We start from the raw sequence: 20,359 nt of genomic DNA on the forward strand, positions 1-20,359 counted from the left end.
AACCTCTGTGTTAAATTATTTTTACAGCAAGCTCGGTAGGCTATTAAAACAATTATTGTGGGTTAGATTACATTATGGTCCAATTTAATTTATTCGAACGTATTACGTTATTGGTATCATGAAAAGTGGAATAATATTTCTGTTGAAAAAAATTAACATTATATTTTCTAAGTTGTTTTAAAAAAGAGTTATACATCGATATCTTGTATGTGACAGTAGGTTTCATACTCTACAAAAATATGTCAATATTAATCCTGACCAAAAGGCTGTTTAATTGTGAAACTGCCACAAATCTGATTTTTCTTAACAGCCTAGACAAATTAGTTTTGTTTTGTGAATTATATACATTTTCTTTCAGAATAAGGGTAGATAGATAGATAGATAGACTTTATTTGGCAATAAATCAATGTACATGAAGTGCAAATAATGACAAGAACACATAGTTCGAAATAATAAATGTAAATTGCCGAGGTTTTTCATTTTCAGAATCTACTTTTTCATTGTCTGCATTTGGCACAATTTGGACGGTCCATTTCGAACTTACCTCTTACGCTCCCAGTAGTAGGCGTTATGCCTGTCAGTGGTACCAGCATGTTCTTCTATCTGGCTCTATCATGGAAGGCCCCTTCCTCCCTCAGAGTTTCGATGTTGGGCAAGTCATTTCTGCTGAGGGCTTCTTCAACATTTTCTTTCCATCTCTTTCTCCGTTTTCCTCTTGGCCTTCTTCCATCCGGCATCCACTCCCAGCATCCCCTTGCAATTCTTTCTTCATCCATTCTTTCTAAATGCCCTAACCATCTTAACTGGGCAGCATCTATTTTGCTTAGTATGGAACAGACGCCAATGCTTTTCCTTATATTTTCATTTTTTTTAGTTGATCTCTCCTCGTCTTTCCAGCTATGGCTCTTAACCCATTCAACTCCGATGACAAGATGTCTTGTCATTTGGTCAAATAAAACAAAAAATCATAAAACACCAAAATGTTTGATCAAACACCAGAAAAATATGACGTCAATCCTCGCTTCGCTGCGAGCGAAGCGAGGATTGACGTCATATTTTTCTGGTGTTTGATCAAACATTTTGGTGTTTTATGATTTTTTGTTTTATTTGACCAAATGACAAGACATCTTGTCATCGGAGTTGAATGGGTTAATGGTCTCATTTCCGCTGCCTGAATCCTCCTTATGTTTACTTTTGTTAGGATAGGAGACAAGACCGTAATGAAAAAAAAATCCTTTTCACTTCTAAAGGTACATGTTTTTCCTTTACTATTGGCCAGAGAGCTCCAACATTTGCACTAAATTTATTTATTCTTTCTGAAATACCCCTCTTATTTCGAACTACCCAACACAAACGGCTACTATTCACCTTCCTTAAAAGAAAAAAAAAATTATTAACGGTTTCCCTGCGAATTTTGGACCGTCTAATTTTCCATTCCTTGTATTTCATAATTTGGTGGAGAGATGTGGATAAACCGAGTTCAACTATGGGGTACTCCTGTGAAAGAACTGTCTCGATGTGCTACTTTTGATTCAAGCATTATGGCGGACAGGGGGAGGCCTTTCGTCCCAAAGAAACTTAGATGATTTTTTTTTTCATTTATTCATGCATGTGCGCTTTGACTTGGCCACAGCCATTATAAAAGGAAAAGTGCCTTAGTTCCATAGTGGCTTTGAAAATTTAATTGTCCGTTATACTCTGTTTCGACCTATTAGCTCCACTACCACTAACACTTTAGCCACTTATGTTATTCATCTGTAGGCCCCATGCCTCTTCCTTCTCTTAAGTATGTTTCCACCAAATCTTCTAAAACCAGTTCGTAATGTTTCTTGGTGGGTTAAATTAAAACGGAGATATCGTTTTCTTCTTATTTTCTTCTAATTGTTTACACTTGCTTATTCATACTACACCAAGGGATTCCCGATTGGGATCCTTGTACATCCACCAAGCCAAGTCTGCTCCGACGTCACTATTTAATTCATCCAATAACTTTGAACATTACATATAAGTGTCACCCTTTAAGGGCGTGACTTTACCTCCATGCACCAAAAAATTTCTCTCCTCCTCCATCCTTTTCTCCAATCAGAAAGAATGTTATACTGTCTCAAGCAATACTGTTTACGCAAACAATTCTGTAGCAAGCGGAACGTGGCTTAAAATATTTCCAGTTCGTCATATCAGCACTCTATCAATACCCTAGCCTATGTTTACAAACTAGTTAATGAATATTTTTTTATTCTACAAATAGAAATATATTGCAGACCTTTAGAATCATTTAGGAAAGATGAAGAAAACATAACTCCAAATTATACGCTGATTGTTTAGGAAATAATAACTGGAGCAACCTTTCGGTATGCACATGTTTGGTAAATGGCAAACTATTTATTCGATTTTTAATCTACTGATAGAAATAAGTTATTGTGAATCGTTACAATCAGTTAAGAATGATAAGGAAAAAAAATAATTCTAAACTAAAAACCGATTGTTCAAAAAAGAATAACTGGTGCCCTTTGGGTATCTATTTTCCTATAGCTAAATAACGCCGCGTACCAGCAGGAAGAAAGAATATACAAAATACTGAAAAGTTCAGTCGAGTATTAACAATGAAAGTAAATCTGTTTCCTCTATCTACTCTACATACCAAAAGCTCTTTCACGGTCATATGGGAGGTACCCAAGTCAAAAGGCTCGTATCCACTCCCACTCATTTCACTCTCGACCATTCTACTCCCATCCACTGCACTTTTCTCCCATCTCATCTTAGATCCTCGTGGATGACGGGTCATCCCTGCATCCCGCCCACTGTCCTGGATGAGAAACAATGCAGCGAAACACAGTACATACAGAGCAAGGCCGCTTCACTTAATCGGTGATACACCCGCCTTCCCCGCCTTCCCCGTCTCCCCGTGCACACAAAGAGAAGACGGGGAGGAATCCCTTCGAGCTGCGTCAAAATATCGTTCACACATAATCACTCCCTACTCACCCTCATCCCCCACCCCCTCCCATTTTTGCATCACAGACTTATCTATATATAGCTATTCTTCACTCACCCCTATCTCCTCCCTTCTCCCTTCCTTGCTCTACAAACATTTTCCTTATTGCTTAAATCCCCTTTCATCCTATCAATCCGTCTCATCCTCGATTGTCCCCTCAACTTCACTCCCTCCTCTGCCTTTCACATCTCTTTTACTAATATTTCTTCATTCATTCTTTCCACGTGTTACAACCACCTAAATATTTGTTTCATCAGTCCTCTCTGCCATATCTTTTTCCACTGTTTTAATTATCTACCAACAAAATATCATTATTATTATTCTTCAACTGGGACAATCACTTTCATGAGAAAATAATGACATCTATATAAAGGTAGAACCAAATAGTCATCGTACAGGAAATATATTTTATTTCACGTATACAAAAATAACATCTGAAAAAGTAATATCGTTTCAATAAATACTCATAGTAAGTCCGAATTTCTCTATTTTCTACTTGTACTGAGCAAAGCACAATATAAAAAATCGACAACGGAAATATAACTTTTCACTTTAAGCAATGTTAGAGGATGTAGAAGTGGACTGGAGCGTTTTTGAAGAAGATTCCTGGTTGATTTTCCCAACAAAAGACGACTCGTGGTAGGAACTCAGCTCGGACCACCCACTGGTCGTCTTTGTGGTATTCTTCATGATAGTGCTGAGACCCTCATGCACCTTTTTGGGAGAAGTGGTGACTCGAGACTCCTCCTCCTCCTTGTTACATTCCTCTGTTTGGACTGTAGAAACAACCTTCTTCTTTGGTGCCGTGATGGTGAGGACGCCATCGGAGGAGAGAGCCGAAATGACGGCTTCCATGTTCACAAGGGTCGGGAAGGTGAAACAACGGCGGAAGCTTCGATTAGATGAGGAATTGTTTTCCTTCTTCTCGCTGTGGCCCTCGACCACCAGCTTCTGTCCATCAGCCTTCACCTTCACGTCCCCTTCCACAAACTCGCGCATATCCATAACCACCTGTCAATGAAAAACATGAAATTATATAATCACAACAAAAAAAGAATATCTATAATTGGATGATATGATTTCATTCCTTCAGTTTGTATGATATAGATGTCTTCAAATGATTCAAAACTGTGACGTGTATACATTTTCATTATTTACCTTATACTCTGTTTCTTCGTTTGAGATCTGTACAGCTTGACTTTCATCTACGGAAATAGATTTACGAAGAGCCTTGTAGGACTTCAAATCATCGTTGATAGAGGATTTCATTCCATATCTTTCGAGGACAGCGGATACTGCCGACTGGAAGCTCTTGCGTTCGTTACTAAAGAAAGGATCCTGGAAGAAGTCTCCTCGATTTTCAATGGGAAGTGGTGTTGAGACTTCAGATTGGAAAGCAGGTGAGGTAGTTGCCTTTTCTTTGTTTGATTTACTATGCATTTTGGTTTCTTGCTGCTTAGAACTTAGGGTTTGCGATTTGGTAGTTTTCGATTGCTCACAAACTTCGATTTTCTGCTCCTGTTCTTTTGCAACTCGTGAATGCTCCTGCCCAGTAAGTTCCTCCAAAAGGTGCCCCACTTCTCTTTTAGTGTCCTGTGGCTTCATTCCTATAGGTTCTTCTTTACTTGGAGCTTCCCTCTTATTCTGATTATCCTTCTGAAGCGTTTCTAGATAAGACATCTTCTTTTCTTCGTCGTTATGATTACATGAGTTGGCCTCGTTCCCTTGACAGTCAGCCTTACCAGCGATCGGAATTGAAACTTCGACTGTACTTTCTTTGAGTGCGTTGATATTCTTTTTCACTAATATTGTGAGGATCCCGTCTGAAGATAGCGCTGCTGTAACATCACTGATGTGAGCCTGACTGGGCAAAGAAAACCGTCGACGGAAAGAGTGAGAGGACACGGAGCCACCCGAGGTCTTCTTCGCACTTCCTTCCACCAACAAACTCCTCCCGACGCCTTTGACCGTTACGTCACCGTCCTTGAAATCTTGTACGTCCAACACGATCTGCAGGGATTCAATGAAAAATACTTATATTACCATATGTTGTCTTCATTGAAGAAGAAAGAAAATATATAAATATGTGTACTCAAATTGTGGTGACTTCTTGTAAACAAACTTACCTTGTGATATGTGTCGTCCTCGGACATGGTGACTGCTTGAGTCTCATCTACAAGTTTGTCTTTGCGGAGGGACCTGTACTTCTTCCTTGCTTCCATGGATGAGGTTTCGATATCGTGGCTTCGTAGGACACTCTCCATGGCTGCCTCGAAGTCCTTGTGTGCGTGGTTGAAGAAAGAATCGTCAAAGAACGAGCCTCGTAGTACGAGTGGCAGTGGGGTTTCAACTCCAAGCTCCTTGGTGTCATCTGACTTGTCATGGTTTGGGACTTCTTTCGTGATATCAAGCTTGGGGGTAGACTTTCTGGATGTCGACTGATTGTCGGTGTTGTATTTATTAATCGTGTGTGCTTCTGTGTGAGACTCTGCATTTGTGCTTGAAGACTTAACTACATTCACCTCTGAAGAGTTGTTCTTCTGATTAAAAGATGTTTGTTTCTCAGTGACTGATTGCTGCTGCTTCTGAAAACAATATACAACCAATAAGAAGAGATATTCTTGATCTAGAATAGCTTAATTTTCTTAAAGAATATACATTTCCCTCCTGACCTCCTAAATAGGAAGACGACTTACCGTTTTGGGAGCTGTGATGGTGAGGATTCCATCGGAGGAGATGGTGGACGTGACAGCCTCGAGGTCCACGGACTTCGGAAGGGAGAATCTTTGACGGAAGCTGTGAGTGGAGGTTGAGCCACCCTGTTTTCTCTCGATCCGCCCTTCAGTAACTACGCTGTCATCCACGACCTTGACGGACAGTTCGCCGTCTCTGAAGTCCTTGACGTCTAACACAAACTACAGAGGATGAAAAGAATAACACATTACACAGAGGGTCATTCGCTTGATTTCACTGCCAGATTATAAGCTTCTTTCTAAGAAGAAATTCCATCGAGGAGGAATCTCCTTACCTTTCTGGCGTTGACTTCATCGGTGACTGAAACTGCCTGGTTGTCTGTCTTGAGTTCCTTCTGTCGCAGACTTCTGTAGGAGGACACAGGATCTTTTGAGCTCAGACCGCATTTCTCTGTGATCTCCTTGACGGCCATCTCGAAGTGACGACGGCTCTCTTCAAAGAAGGAGTCGTGGAAGAAACGGAGATCCGTGGGGATGATGGGAAGGATCACTTCTTGACTTGGTACAGGCATTTTGTGTGATGAACTTCTTGATTAGATAAATACTCAGCAAATCACGATATCAGGTACTATATGACGACTCTATTACACAATATGAGTCGGAATAAAGTAAAAGTAGTCTTGAAAAAGATGAGTTCTTCGAGGTCTCTTTCTTTGCGAGTTCGGTGTCGTCGAGCAGTGGACTGGCGATGGCCAGAAGGAGCAACGGTTTTATAGCGCGGTGGTCGGCACTGAGCCAAGATATCTACCTACGTCACACCCACGAGATTATTCTTTCCTCTCAGTACCCATTTTCTTGTATAAATATGTTATTGTTATATTTTGCTTGTCCTAAAATTTGTGCCTCATATCACCTGATTTCATGTTTATCTGAGAACTATATTAAGGGGAATCCTTTCATTGGATGACATAATATTTGTCTTGAGTTTCCTACGCAACGAAGGTCAGTGCACCGGTTGAAAGGATTTAATTTCAGAGACAAAAATAAAAACAAAGACGAATAAAAAGGCTAAGACTATACTGACAACTATGTCATCATCATCATGACGATGAGTGATTATGATAATGATGAAGAGGAGGAGGAGGAGGAAGAGAATATTTAGCTGATGAACAATTTCTGAAAAAAAGTCTTGATTGATAGAAGCCATCAGCTAACGAGAATAGCTTTAGATTAACACACACACACACACACACACACACACACACACACACACACACACACACACACACACACACACACACACACACACACACACACACAAATAAAATAAAAAAAGGAACCGACCCTGATCTAACTCAACCTTTTTTTTTTTTCTGTCTAATTAAATGAAGAGAATGATCCAAAAGGGAATGTTCTGGACATAGAAATCCATAATCTAAAGAAGCCAGAAACAATGCTCCATAATATTTGGAAGCAGATATTTCTCTTTCGCAATTCACTGGACTATTCCAGAATTTAGAAGCAGGGAAGATGTGACGTCATACCTACTCGTCATGGACTGGGGCAAATGAACGCCCATATAAGGTGAGTGACGTCATGATTTCGTCTACGCCCACAACAGATCAGCTGAGTGAAGACCTACGACCAAACTCATATCAAGTCTTCTACACATACGTGAACGCACAGACAGACAGACAGAGAGACAGACAGACAGACAGACAGACGGACAGACAAAGAAACAAAATTAAAGAATATATGAAACAGTAATTTTCTTTTATTAGATCTATCCTGGAACTTAATTTCAGTTTTATGTGCTCACTACTATCACAGCTTAATACCTGCCGAGCAGTATAGGAATAAATGAAAATAAAGTCATATGCTACAATGGAATGGCATTTTTAGCGATAAAAAAAAATCCATCTATCTTGTAAAGAATGTATCTTGTAAAGAATGATCAGATTTGTCCAGTAGTAATAAATCGTCACAATTAACCTTTTTAATGACACACTTGGGCCGCGATGAAAAAATACCTGTATTTTGTTGTACATAACCATTGTTTACAAACCTTGTGGCATCTGGGAAGCGTAATGTCAACGTGCCGCAGGATTGTGTACAGACACAATGTGAAAAAAAAATGAATGGGTCACGTATACTACTCTATCTTTTATTTTATTCATTTATTTATTCATTTATATTTTTGAGTGCTCAAAGCATTGCAGAACAAAACTGTGCACGGGTAAGCACAAATGATGTACTAATATGAAAACTTCTTCAGAGATATTCCTGTTCAAAATTAATAACTATGCCTTCTATCCACACATCTTGGCTGTTGTCAGACATATAAAGAGTCGAGAATATCCTCAAAAGATGATGAAAAACTATCAATATCGCTGAATATTGTCTGTTTTGCTACAAGACCCTTGGGTTGGTACACAATTCATGACGTCATCGGAACTACCACCAAGAGATGGAGCTGTATGTTATGCTTTAGAATGCAGATTAGCAAACAACAAATATTTTCGTCAAAGATCCCTCAAATAGTAATTTTAATATAAGATATTTGTTTTAAACATGGTTCTCGTGGAAATAAATCTACTATAATAAAGTAGTAGCCTCTGTCTGTCTGTCTGCTCACGAACTCCTCCTAGGGTTTTGGAGATAGACTCCCATAACCATATATATTCTGATACCCTATCACTCCAGGTACTTGGATAACTATATTTCATTAAAAAAAATAGGGTTAATAGTTAAAGCTAGTTGGGGTATGGTTAGGTTAGGGATTATTCACGAACTCCTAGGTTTTTGAAGATAGACCCCTATAACCATATATATTCTGAAACCTTATAACCCAAGGTACTTGGATAACTATCTTTCATTTGTCTGTCTGTCTGTCTGTCTGTTTGTTTGTTTGTTTGATTGTTTGTTTGTTTGTTTGTTTGTTCGTTTGTTTGTTCACGAACTCCTCCTAGGGTTTTGGAAATAGACCCCCATAACTATATGTATTCTGATTCCCTATCACTCCAGGTACTTGAATAACTATATTTCATTTTAAAAAATTGTTAGCGTTAAGAGTTAAAGTTAGGTGAGGAATGGTTAGGTTAGGAATTATTCACGAACTCCTAGGTTTTTGCAGATAGATTCCTATAACAATACATATTCTGAAACCTTGTAACCCAAGGTACTTGGATAACTATCTTTCATTTGCCTGTCTGTCTGTTTCTTTGTTCACGAACTCCTCCTAGGGTTTTGGAAATAGACCCCCATAACTATATGTATTCTGATACCCTATCACTCTAAGTACTTGGATAACTATATTTCATTAAAAAAAAATAGCGTTAAGAGTTAAAGTTAGGTGGGGTATGGTTAGGTTAAGGATTATTCACGAACTCCTAGGTTTTTGCAGATAGATTCTTATAACAATACATATTCTGAAACCTTGTAACCCAAGGTACTTGGATAACTAGCTTTCATTTGTCTGTCTGTTTGTTTGTTCACGAACTCCTCCTAAGGTTTTGGAAATAGACCCCCTTATCCATATATATTCTGACACACTATCACCCCAGGTACTTGGATAACTATATTTCATTAAAAAAAATTGATTAGGGTTAAGGGTTAAAGTTAGGTGGGGTATGGTTAGGTTAGGGATTATTCACGAACTCCTAGGTTTTTGCAGATAGACCCCTGTAACCATATATATTCTGAAACCTTATAACCCAAAGTACTTGGATAAATATCTTTTATTTGTATCTCCTATAATAAAGTAGTAACCTATGTCTGTTTATTTACGAACTGCCCCCAAACCATATATATTCACCTTATTCCAGGCTACTTGGATAAGTATGTTTTATTTCCAAAGGGCGTCTCCCTCCTCAAATTGATTTTTTTTCTGACTTTCTTAACATTTTATTTTTGTTACCTTTTCCATTGAGTTATATTGCTACGTGTAACTTTTCTCCACAAATTCTATCAAAATTAAAATGATCATCATTTGCCCGCAGCAACGAGCGGGTAATTTGGCAAGTAATATTATAAAAGAAAAAATGCAAAGATGCACCTGGGCTTGATGGTTAACCTTTTAGTCAGGGGATTAAATATATTTAGGAATACAAGAATAAAGGAAATACTAACATACAAACAAATGAATTAATAAGTTAACAGTTAAATAAACATTCAAAATATATAAATGGATTATTGATAAATAAATAAACGATTAAGTAAATATGTAGATAAACAAATAGCTGAATAGATAGATAAACAAATAAATAGATGAATATATGAGTATATATGTATATGTACAATGAAATATATATGAAATATAAGTACAAATGTAAAACAAGTGGATAGATAATAAGCAAATAACTGAGCAAATGAACAATCAATTGAATACATTACTAAGCAATGAATAGCTAAAGAGGTATATTGAAAGCTATAAGAAAATGAATAGGTAAGTTGATAAAATATAAGGTCCAAAATGAAAACACATGTAAATCTGTCATGCATCTCATGCATGAAGAGGAATGAAGCACTGGCATTGTGCACACATTCCAGATATTTCGAGAACTATTGGTCACCCGCACTGAAAAACGTATAAACAAACTTGAGGTTGTGACGTAGGCAGATCTGTTGGCCCGGTGCCGACCTCTACTCGTCCTCGTCAGTATCACGCATCGCCTACAACGAACTCGCATCCTGTGTAGCAGGTTGTTGTTATGGTGAACACTGCCGCACAGTATTCAGCAATAAATCAAAACAACTGAAAAATTCTAATGACGATTATTTTGAGAATACAATAAGCTCCTGGATTGGGTGTCGTAAATGAGTATTTTGTTTTTCATGGAAAATTATAAAACCTCGATGCTATACATTATTTTTACATCAAGCTTGGTAGGCTATCAAAGCGATTATTGTGGGTTAAGTTATATTGTGGCATAATTTATTTTATTCAAACGTATTGTGTTATTAGTAGAAGAAAAAAGTAGAATAATATCTCTGTTGAAAAAAATTAACATTGTATTTCATAATTTCTTTAAAAAAAGGAGTTGAATAGCAGTTGCATTTTGATTGCAACTCGATATCTTAAATGTGTCTCACACTCTGAAAAAAATATTTCAATATTAATACTAACCGACAGGCTGTTTAATTGTGAAACTGCCACAAATCGTTTTTCTTAACAGCTTAGACAAATTAGTTTTGTTTTATGAATTATATACATTTTCTTTCAGAATAAGGGGCTTTCATCTCCAAAATCTATTTGTTCATTGTCTGTATTAGGTACTATTTAAACAAACGGCTACTGTTCATCTTCCTTAGAAAAAAAAAAATATTTTTATCGATTTGGCTACGATTTTTTGACCGTCTAATTTTCCATTCCCTGTATTTCATAATTTGGTGAAGAGGTGTGGGTAAACCGAGTTCAACTATGGGGTACTCCTGTCGAAGAACTGTCTCGATGCACTACTTTTGACCCAAAGAAACTGAGATGAGATAGTTGGTTGATTTTTTTTTTTTTTTTTTTTTTTTTTTTACATTTATTCAACTTACTTATAAGTGTGTGTGTACTTTGACTCGCCGACATCAATTATAGAAGGAAATAGGGCCTCCGATGAATGTATGCTATTTCATGACAATAGTTCCATAGTGGCTTTGGAGATTCAATTGTCCGTTATACTCTGTTTCGATCTCATGCTAATTGTAGTACATTGGTGAAAAAAATAAAGATCGTACTCCCTATTCATGACTAATTGTATGGTGTTCCCCGGGATGAAGTTTTTCCATGTCTAGTTTAACGGAAAGATGTTATTAACAGCAAAAGTCGTAGAAAATAACGTGGCAATTTAAATGTGTTCTTATAGCTTGAATCACCAGATTATTATTGTTTCCTGGCAACTTTGATATTGTTTGTGTTCCACTATCACGAAGACACCACTATTGTTATATTTCTACATTAATGGCAATCCGATCACATTTATAAGTGAAAGTCGAAGTCTTTGGTTGGAGACAGGTGACTCCAGACAAACTCCTCATGATCTATTTTTATTGTGAGTAAATCAAACATTTGATTACTAGTCCTTTGGATATCTATTTTCCTATAGCTAAATAACACCACGTACCAGCAGGAAGAAGAAATATACAAAATACTGAAAAGTTCAGTTGAGTATTAACAATGAAAGTAAACCTGTTTCCTAAACATTATAACTCTCAAATGTTTTAATTTCCTCTATCTATCTACTGTATATACCAAAAGCTCTTCCCCGGTCATATGGGAAGTAGCCAAGTCAAAAGGCTCGTATCTACTCCCTTCTTATTTTACTCTCGACCATTCTATTCCCATCCACCGCACCTTTTCTCCCATATCATCTTAGATCCTCGTGGGTGACGGGTCATCCTTGCTATCCTGGCCACTGCCCTGGATGAGAAGCAATGCAGCGAAACACAGTACATACAGAGCAAGGCCGCTTCACTTAATCGGTGATGCACCCGCTTTCCCCGTCTCCCCGTGAACACAAAGAGAAGACGGGGAGGAATCCTTACGAGCTGCGTCAAAATATCGTTCACACATAATCACTCCCTACTCACCTTCATCCCACACCCCCTCCAATCTTTGCATCAAAGAATTATCTATACATAGCTATTCCTCACACAACTCTATCTCCTGCCTTCTCCCTTCCTTGCTCTACAGACATTTTTCTTATTGCTTAAATCCCCTTTCACCCTATCCATCCGTCTCATCCTCGATTGTCCCCTCAACTTCACTCCCTCCTCTACCTTTCACATATCTTTTACTAAAATTTCTTCACTCATTCTTTCCATGTGTTCCAACCACCTAAATATTCTTTCATCAGTCCTATCTGCCACATCTTTTTCCACTGTTTTAATGATCTACCAACAAAATATTATTATTATTATTATTCAAGTGGGACGCCTAAATATCCTTACAGTCACTTTCATGAGAAAATGACATCTATATAAAGGTAGAACCAAATAGTCATCGTGCAGGAAATATATTTTATTTCACGTATACAAAAATAACATCTGAAAAAATAATATCGTTTCAATAGATACTCATAGTAAGGCCGAATTTCTCTATTTTCTATTTGTACTGAGCAAAGCACAATGTGAAAAATCGACAACAGAAAGATAACTTTTCACTTTAAGCAATGTTAGAGGATGTAGAAGTGGACTGGAGAGTTTTTGAAGAAGATTCCTGATTGATTTTCCCAACAAAAGACGACTCGTGGTAGGAGCTCTGCTCAGACCACCCACTGGTCGTCTTTGTGGTATTCCTCATGATGGTGCTGAGACCCTCATGCATCTTTTTGGGAGAAGTGGTGACTCGAGACTCCTCCTCCTTGTTACATTCCTCCGTTTGGACTGTGGAAACGACCTTCTTCTTTGGTGCCTTGATGGTGAGGACGCCGTCGGAGGAGAGAGCCGAAGTGACGGCTTCCATGTTCACAAGGGTCGGGAAGGTGAAGCAACGGCGGAAGCTTCGATTAGATGAGGAATTGTTTCCTTCTTCTCACTGTGGCCCTCGACCACCAGCTTCTGTCCATCAGCCTTCACCTTCACGTCCCCTTCCACAAACTCGCGCATATCCATAACCACCTGTCAATGAAAAACATATAAATTACAACTAAAATAGAATATCTATGAATGGATGATATGATTTCATTCCTTCAGTTTGTATGATATACATGTCTTCAAATGATTCAAAACTGTGACGTGTATACATTTTCATTGCTTACCTTATACTCTGTTTCTTCGTTTGAGATCTGTAGAGCTTGACTTTCATCTACGGAAATAGATTTACGAATAGCCTTGTAGGTCTTCAAGTCATCGTTGATAGAGGATTTTATTCCATGTCTTTCAAGGACAGTGGATACTGCCGACTGGAAGTTCTTGCGGTCGTTACTGAAGAAAGGATCCTGGAAGAAGTCTCCTCGATTTTCAATGGGAAGTGGTGTTGTGACTTCAGATTGGAAAGCAAGTGAGGTAGTTGCCTTTTCTTTGTCTGATTTACTGTGCATTTTGGTTTCTTTCTGCTGAGAACTTAGGGTTTGCGATTTGGTAGTTTTCGATTGCTCACAAACTTCGATTTTCTGCTCCTGTTCTTTTGTAACTCGTGAATGCTCCTGCCCAGTAAGTTCCTCCAAAAGGTGCCCCACTTCTCTTTTGGTGTCCTGCGGCTTCACTCCTATAGGTAATTCTTTACTTGGAGCTTCCTTCTTATTTTGCTGATCCTTCTGATGCGTTTGTATATCAGACATCTTCTTTTCTTCGTCCTTCTGACTACACGAGTTAGCCTCGTTCCTTCGGTGGTCAGCCTTACCAGCGATCGGAATGGAAACTTCGACTACACTTTCTTTGAGTGCGTTGATATTCTTTTTCACTAATATTGTGAGGATCCCGTCGGAAGATAGCGCTGCTGTAACATCACTGATGTGAGCCTGACTGGACAAAGAAAACCGTCGACAGAAAGAGTGAGAGGACACGGAGCCACCCGAGGTCTTCTTCACGCTTCCCTCCACCACCAAACTCCTTCCGACGCCTTTGACCGTCACGTCACCTTCCTTGAAATCTTGTACATCCAACACGATCTGCAGAGATTAAATTAAAAAGACTTATATTACCGCATGTTGTCTTCATTGAAAAAGGAAAAGAAAATATATAAATATGTGTACTGAAACTGTGGTGACTTCTTGTAAAGAAACTTACCTTGTGATATGTGTTGTCCTCGGACATGGTAACTGCTTGAGTTTCATCTACAAGTTAGTCTTTGCGGAGGGACCTGTACTTCTTCCTTGCTTCCATGGATGAGGTTTCGATATCGTGGCTTCGCAGGACACTCTCCATAGCTGCCTCGAAGTCCTTGTGTGCGTGGTTGAAGAAAGAATCGTCGAAGAAGGAGCCTTGTAGTACTAGAGGCAGTGGGGTTTCAAGTGCAAGCTTCTTTGTGTCACCTGTCATGTCATGGTTTGGGACTTCTAACACAAACTACAGAGGATGAAAAGAATAACACATTACACAGAGGGTCATTCGCTTGATTTCACTGCCAGACTGTGACCTTCTTTCTAAGAAGAAATTCCATCGAGGAGGAATCTCCTTACCTTTCTGGCGTTGACCTCATCGGTGACTGAAACTGCCTGGTTGTCTGTCTTGAGTTCCTTCTGTCGCAGACTTCTGTAGGAGGACACAGGATCTTTTGAGCTCAGACCGCATTTCTCTGTGATCTCCTTGACGGCCATCTCGAAGTGACGACGGCTCTCTTCGAAGAAGGAGTCGTGGAAGAAGCGGAGATCCGTGGGGATGATGGGAAGGATCACTTCTTGACTTGGTACAGGCATTTTGTTTGATGAACTTCTTGATTAGATAAGAACTCAGCAAATCACGATATCAGGTACTATATGACGACTCTGTTACACTATATGAATCCGAATGAAGTATATGTAGTCGTGAAAAAGATGAGTTCTTCGAGATCTCTTTGCGAGTTCGGTGTCGTCGAGCTGTGGACTGGCGGTGGCCTGAAGGAGCGACGGTTTTATAGCTCGGTGGTCGGTACTGAGCCAAGATGTCTACCTACGTCACACCCACAATATTATTCTTTCCTCTCAGTACCCATTTTCTTTTATAAACATGTTATTGCTATATTTTGCTTGTCCTACACTTTGTGCCTCATATCACCTGATTTCATGTTCATCTGAGAACTATATTAAGGGGAATCCTTTCATTGGATGACATAATATTTGTCTTGAGTTTCCTATGCAACGAAGGTCAGTGCACCGGTTGAAAGGATTTGATTTCAGAGACAAAAATAAAAACAAAGACGAATAAAAAGGCGAAGAATATGCTGACAACTATGTCATCATGACGATGACGATGACAATGACAACGATGATGAAGACAATGACAATGATGATGGTGAAAACAATGACTACAATGGTGATTATGATAATGATGAAGAAGAGGAGGAGAAGGAGAAAGAGAATATTTATCTGATTAACAATTTCTGGAAAAAGTCTTTATTGATCGAAGCCTTTTCTTTTGTCCTGAGTTAAACCATCAGCTAAAGACAATAGCTTTAGATTAACATAATCACACACACACACACACACACACACACACACACACACACACACACACACACACACACACACACACACACACACACACACACAAATTAAATAAACAAAAACGGAACCGACCCTGATCTAACCCAACTGTTGTTGTTGTTTTTTTTCTGTCTCATTAAATAAAGAAAATTATTCAAAAGGGAACGTTCTGGACATAAAACAAGCATAATCTAATGAAGCCAGAATCAGTGCTTCATAATACTTGGAAGGAGATATTTCTCTTTCACAATTCACTGGACTATTCCAGAATTTAGAAGCAGGGTAGGTGTGACGTCATACCTACTCGTCATGGACTGGGGCAAATGAACGCCCATATCAGGTGAGTGACGTCATAATTTCGTCTACGCCCACAACAGATCAGCTGAGTGAAGAGCTACGCCTAGACTCATATCAAGTCTTCTACACATACGTGGACGCACAGACAGACAGACAGACAGACAGAGAAAGAAACAAAATTAAACAATATATGAAACAGTAATTCTCTTTTATTAGATCTATCCTGGAACTTAATTTCAGTTTTATGTGCTCACTACTATCACAGCTTAATACCTGGCTAAATAAGGGCGAGCAGTATAGGAATGAATGAAAAAGTCATATGCTAGAATGGAATGGTAGTTTTTTTAGCGATAAAAAAAATCCATCTATCTTGTAGTGTAAAGAATAATCAAATTTGTCCAGTAGTAATAAATCGTCACAATTAACCTTTTTAATGGCACACTTGGGCCGAGATGAAAAAATACCTGTATTTTGTTTACAAACCTTGTGGCATCTGGGAAGCGTAATGTCAACGTGCCGCAGGATTGTGTACAGAGACATTGTGAAAAAAAATGAATGGGTCACGTATACTACTCTATCTTTTATTTCATTCATTTATTTATTTATTTATATTTTTGAGTGCCCAAAGACAGCATTGCAGAACAAAACTTTGCACGGGCAAGCACAAATGATGTACTAATATGAAAACTTCTTCAGAGATATTCCTGTTCAAAATGAATAATTATGCCTTCTGCCCACACATCTTTGCTGTTGGTAGATATATGTAAAGTGTCGAGAATATCCTCAAAAGACAATGAAAAATCTATCAATATCGCTGAATATTGTCTGTTTTGCTACAAGAACCTTGGGTTGGTACACAACTCGTGACATCATCGGAACTACCACCAAGAGATGGAGCTGTATGTTGTGCTTTAGAATGCAGAATATTTTCGTGAAAAAATCCCCCAAATAGTACTTATGAAATAAGATATTTACTTTAAACATGGTTCTCGTGAAAATAAATCTACTATGATAAAGTAGTAGCCTCTGTCTGTCTGTCTGTCTGTCTGTCTGTTTGTTCACGAACTCCTCCCATAACCATATATATTCTGATACCCTATCACTCCAGGTACTTGGATAACTATATTTCATTAAAAAAATGGTTAGGGATTTAAGAGTTAAAGTTAGGTGGGGTATGGTTAGGTTAGGGATTATTCACGAACTCCTAGGTTTTTGCAGATAGACCCCTATAACCATATATATTCTGAAACCTTATAACCCAAAGTACTTGGATAACTATCTTTTATTTGTATCTCCTATAATAAAGTAGTAGCCTGTGTCTGTCTGTTTGTTTACGAACTCCCCCCAAACCATATATATTCACTTTATTCCAGGCTACTTGGATAAGTATATTTTATTTCCAAAGGGCGTCTCCCTCCTCAAATTGATTTTTTTTCTGACTTTCTTAACATTTTATTTTTGTTACCTTTTCCATTGAGTTATATTGCTACGTGTAACTTTTCTCCACAAATTCTATCAAAATTAAAATGATCATCATTTGCCCGCTGCAACGAGCGGGTAATTTGGCAAGTAATATTATAAGAAAAAAAATGCAAAGATGCACCTGGGCTTGATGGTTAACCATTTAGTCAGGGGATTAAATATATTTAGGAATACAAGAATAAAGGAAATACTAACATACAAACAAATGAATTAATAAGTTAACAGTTAAATAAACATTCAAAATATATAAATGAAGTATTGATAAACAGGTAGATAAATAAACGATTAAATAGATATGTAGATAAACAAATAGATGAATAGATAGATAAACAAATAGATAGATGAATATATGAGTATATATGTATATGAACAATGAAATATATATAAAATGTAAGTACAAATATAAAACAAGTGGATAGATAATAAGCAAATAACTGAACAAACGAACAATCAATTGAATGCATTACTAAGCAATGAATAGCTAAAGAGGTATATTGAAAGCTATAAGATTATAAATAGGTAAGTTGATAAAATATAAGGTCTAAAATGAAAACACACTTAAATCTGTCATGCATCTCATGCATGAAGAAGAATGAATCAATGGCATCGTGCACACATTCCAGATATTTCGAGAACTATTGGTCACCCGCACTGAAAAAAGTATAAACAAACTTGAGGTTGTGACGTAGGCAGATCTGTTGGCCCGGTGCCGACCTCTACTCGTCCTCGTCAGTCTTACGCATCGCCTTCAACGAACTCGCATCCTGTGTAGCAGGTTGTTGTTATGGTGAACACTGCCGCACAGTATTCAGCAATAAATCAAAACAACTGAAAAATTCTAATGACGATTATTTTGAGAATACAATAAGCTCCTGGATTGGGTGTCGTAAATGAGTATTTTGTTTTTCATGGAAAATTATAAAACCTCTATGCTATACATTATTTTTACATCAAGCTTGGTAGGCTATCAAAGCGATTATTGTGGGTTAAGTTATATTGTGGCATAATTTATTTTATTCAAACGTATTGTGTTATTGGTATAAGAAAAAAGTAGAATAATATCTGTTGAAAAAAATTAACATTGTATTTCATAATTTGTTTAAAGAAAGGAGTTGAATAACAGTTGCATTTTGATTGCAACTCAATATCTTAAATGTGTTTCATACTCTAAAAAAAAATATTTCAATATTGATACTAACCTACAGGCTGTTTAATTGTGAAACTGCCACAAATCGTTTTTCTTGACAGCTTAGACAAATTAGTTTTGTTTTATGAATTATATATATTTTCTTTCAGAATAAGGGGCTTTCATCTCCAAAATCTATTTGTTCATTGTCTGTATTAGGTACTATTTAAAGAAACGGCTACTGTTCATCTTCCTTAGAAAAATATATATATATATTTCTATCGATTTGGCTGCCATTTTTTGACCGTCTAATTTTCCATTCCCTGTATTTCATAATTTGGTGAAGAGGTGTGGGTAAACCGAGTTCAACTATGGGGTAATCCTGTGGAAGAAGTGTCATGATGCGCTGCTTTTGACCTATGCAGTGTGGCTATCAAGGGGGAGGTCTTTCGTCCTAAAGAAACTGAGATGAAATAGTTTTTTTTTTTTTTTTTTTTTTTTTATTCAACTTACTTATAAGTGTGTGTGTGCTTTGACTCGGCGACATCAATTATAGAAGGAAATAGGGCCTCCAATGAATGTATGCTATTTCATGACAATAATTCCATAGTGGCTTTGGAGATTCAATTGTCCGCTATACTCTGTTTTGACCTCTTGCTAATTGTAGTACATTGGTGAAAAAAATAAAGATCGTACTCCCTATTCATGACTAATTGTATTGTGTTCCCCGGGATGAAGTTTTTCCATGTCTATCTGGTAAACTAGTTAGTTTAACGGAAGGATGTTATCAACTGCAAAAGTCGTAGAAAATAACGTGGCAATTTCAATGTATTCTTATAGCTTGAATCACCAGATTATTATTGTTTCCTGGCAACATTGATATAGTTTGTGTTCCACTATTACGAAGACACCACTATTGTTATATTTCTACATTGATGGCAATCCGATCAGATTTATAAGTGAAAGTCGAAGTCTTTAGCTGGAGACAGGTGACTCCAAAAAAACTCCTCATGACTTATTTTTATTGTGAGTAAATCAAACATTTGATTACTAGTCCTTTGGATATCTATTTTCCTATAGCTAAATAACGCCGCGTACCAGCAGGAAGAATAAATGTACAAAATACTGAAAAGTTCAGTTGAGTATTAACAATGAAAGTAAACCTGTTTCCTAAACATTACAACTCTCAAATGTTTTAATTTCCTCTATCTATCTACTGTATATACCAAAAGCTCTTTCCCGGTCATATGGGAGGTAGCCAAGTCAAAAAGCTCGTATCCACTCCCACTCATTTCTCTCTTAACCATTCCACTCCCATCCACCGCCCTTTAATCCCATCTCATCTTAGCTCCTCGCGGATGACGGGTCATCCCTGCATCCCGCCCACTGCCCTGGATGAGAAGCAATGCAGCGAAACACAGTACATCAACAGCAAGGCCGCTTCACTTAATCGGTGATGCACCCGCCTTCTCCGTCTCCCCCTCCACACAAAGAGAAGACGAGGAGAAATCCCTTCGAGCTGCGTCAAAATATCGTTCACACATAATCACTCCCTACTCACCCTCATCCCACACCCCCTCCCATCTTTGCATCACAGAATTATCTATACACAGCTATTCTTCACTAACCCCTATATCCTCCCTTCTCCCTTCCTTGC

At 37.9% G+C, this 20,359-nt stretch overlaps 2 protein-coding genes across 3 annotated transcripts; both read right to left on the bottom strand.

Moving 5' to 3' along the window:
* Positions 1 to 3,388: 3,388 nt before the first annotated feature.
* LOC143037444 (uncharacterized) lies at positions 3,389 to 6,442 on the bottom strand. Of its 2 annotated transcripts, none has more exons than XM_076205690.1 (5): positions 6,024 to 6,442; positions 5,692 to 5,910; positions 5,122 to 5,577; positions 4,154 to 5,005; positions 3,389 to 4,006 (listed from the first exon to the last, which is right to left on the bottom strand). In XM_076205690.1, the coding sequence occupies exons 1-5, from the start codon at positions 6,258 to 6,260 to the stop codon at positions 3,548 to 3,550; spliced, it is 2,223 nt and encodes a 740-aa protein (XP_076061805.1). In that variant the 5' UTR covers positions 6,261 to 6,442; the 3' UTR covers positions 3,389 to 3,547. The 2 variants fall into 2 exon arrangements, with proteins under 2 accessions (XP_076061805.1, XP_076061795.1); XM_076205680.1 differs by having other exon boundaries at positions 5,122 to 5,580; positions 6,024 to 6,441.
* Positions 6,443 to 13,045: 6,603 nt separating this feature from the next.
* Positions 13,046 to 14,567, bottom strand: LOC143037416 (uncharacterized). The gene is made up of 3 exons (XM_076205572.1): positions 14,404 to 14,567; positions 13,434 to 14,285; positions 13,046 to 13,293 (listed from the first exon to the last, which is right to left on the bottom strand). The coding sequence occupies exons 1-3, from the start codon at positions 14,428 to 14,430 to the stop codon at positions 13,141 to 13,143; spliced, it is 1,032 nt and encodes a 343-aa protein (XP_076061687.1). The 5' UTR covers positions 14,431 to 14,567; the 3' UTR covers positions 13,046 to 13,140.
* Between the last annotated feature and the right edge of the window lie 5,792 nt (positions 14,568 to 20,359).

The sequence above is a fragment of the Oratosquilla oratoria genome, chromosome 2 (genome assembly GCF_046742065.1).
Source record: "Oratosquilla oratoria isolate Oo_2021 chromosome 2, ASM4674206v1, whole genome shotgun sequence".
Classification (NCBI taxonomy): domain Eukaryota; kingdom Metazoa; phylum Arthropoda; class Malacostraca; order Stomatopoda; family Squillidae; genus Oratosquilla; species Oratosquilla oratoria.

Excerpts from the sequence above, each read along its gene's own strand:
- LOC143037444 (XM_076205680.1), bottom strand. The coding sequence starts at position 6,260 with ATGCCTGTACCAAGTCAAGAAGTGATCCTTCCCATCATCCCCACGGAT. Across the intron at positions 5,581-5,691 it reads CCATCACAGCTCCCAAAACG|AAGCAGCAGCAATCAGTCAC; the intron begins GTAAGTCGTCTT and ends TATTGTTTTCAG. Across the intron at positions 5,006-5,121 it reads AGGACGACACATATCACAAG|ATCGTGTTGGACGTACAAGA; the intron begins GTAAGTTTGTTT and ends GAATCCCTGCAG.
- LOC143037416 (XM_076205572.1), bottom strand. The coding sequence starts at position 14,430 with ATGTCCGAGGACAACACATATCACAAG. Across the intron at positions 14,286-14,403 it reads AGGACAACACATATCACAAG|ATCGTGTTGGATGTACAAGA; the intron begins GTAAGTTTCTTT and ends TAATCTCTGCAG. Across the intron at positions 13,294-13,433 it reads ACGAAGAAACAGAGTATAAG|GTGGTTATGGATATGCGCGA; the intron begins GTAAGCAATGAA and ends TTTCATTGACAG.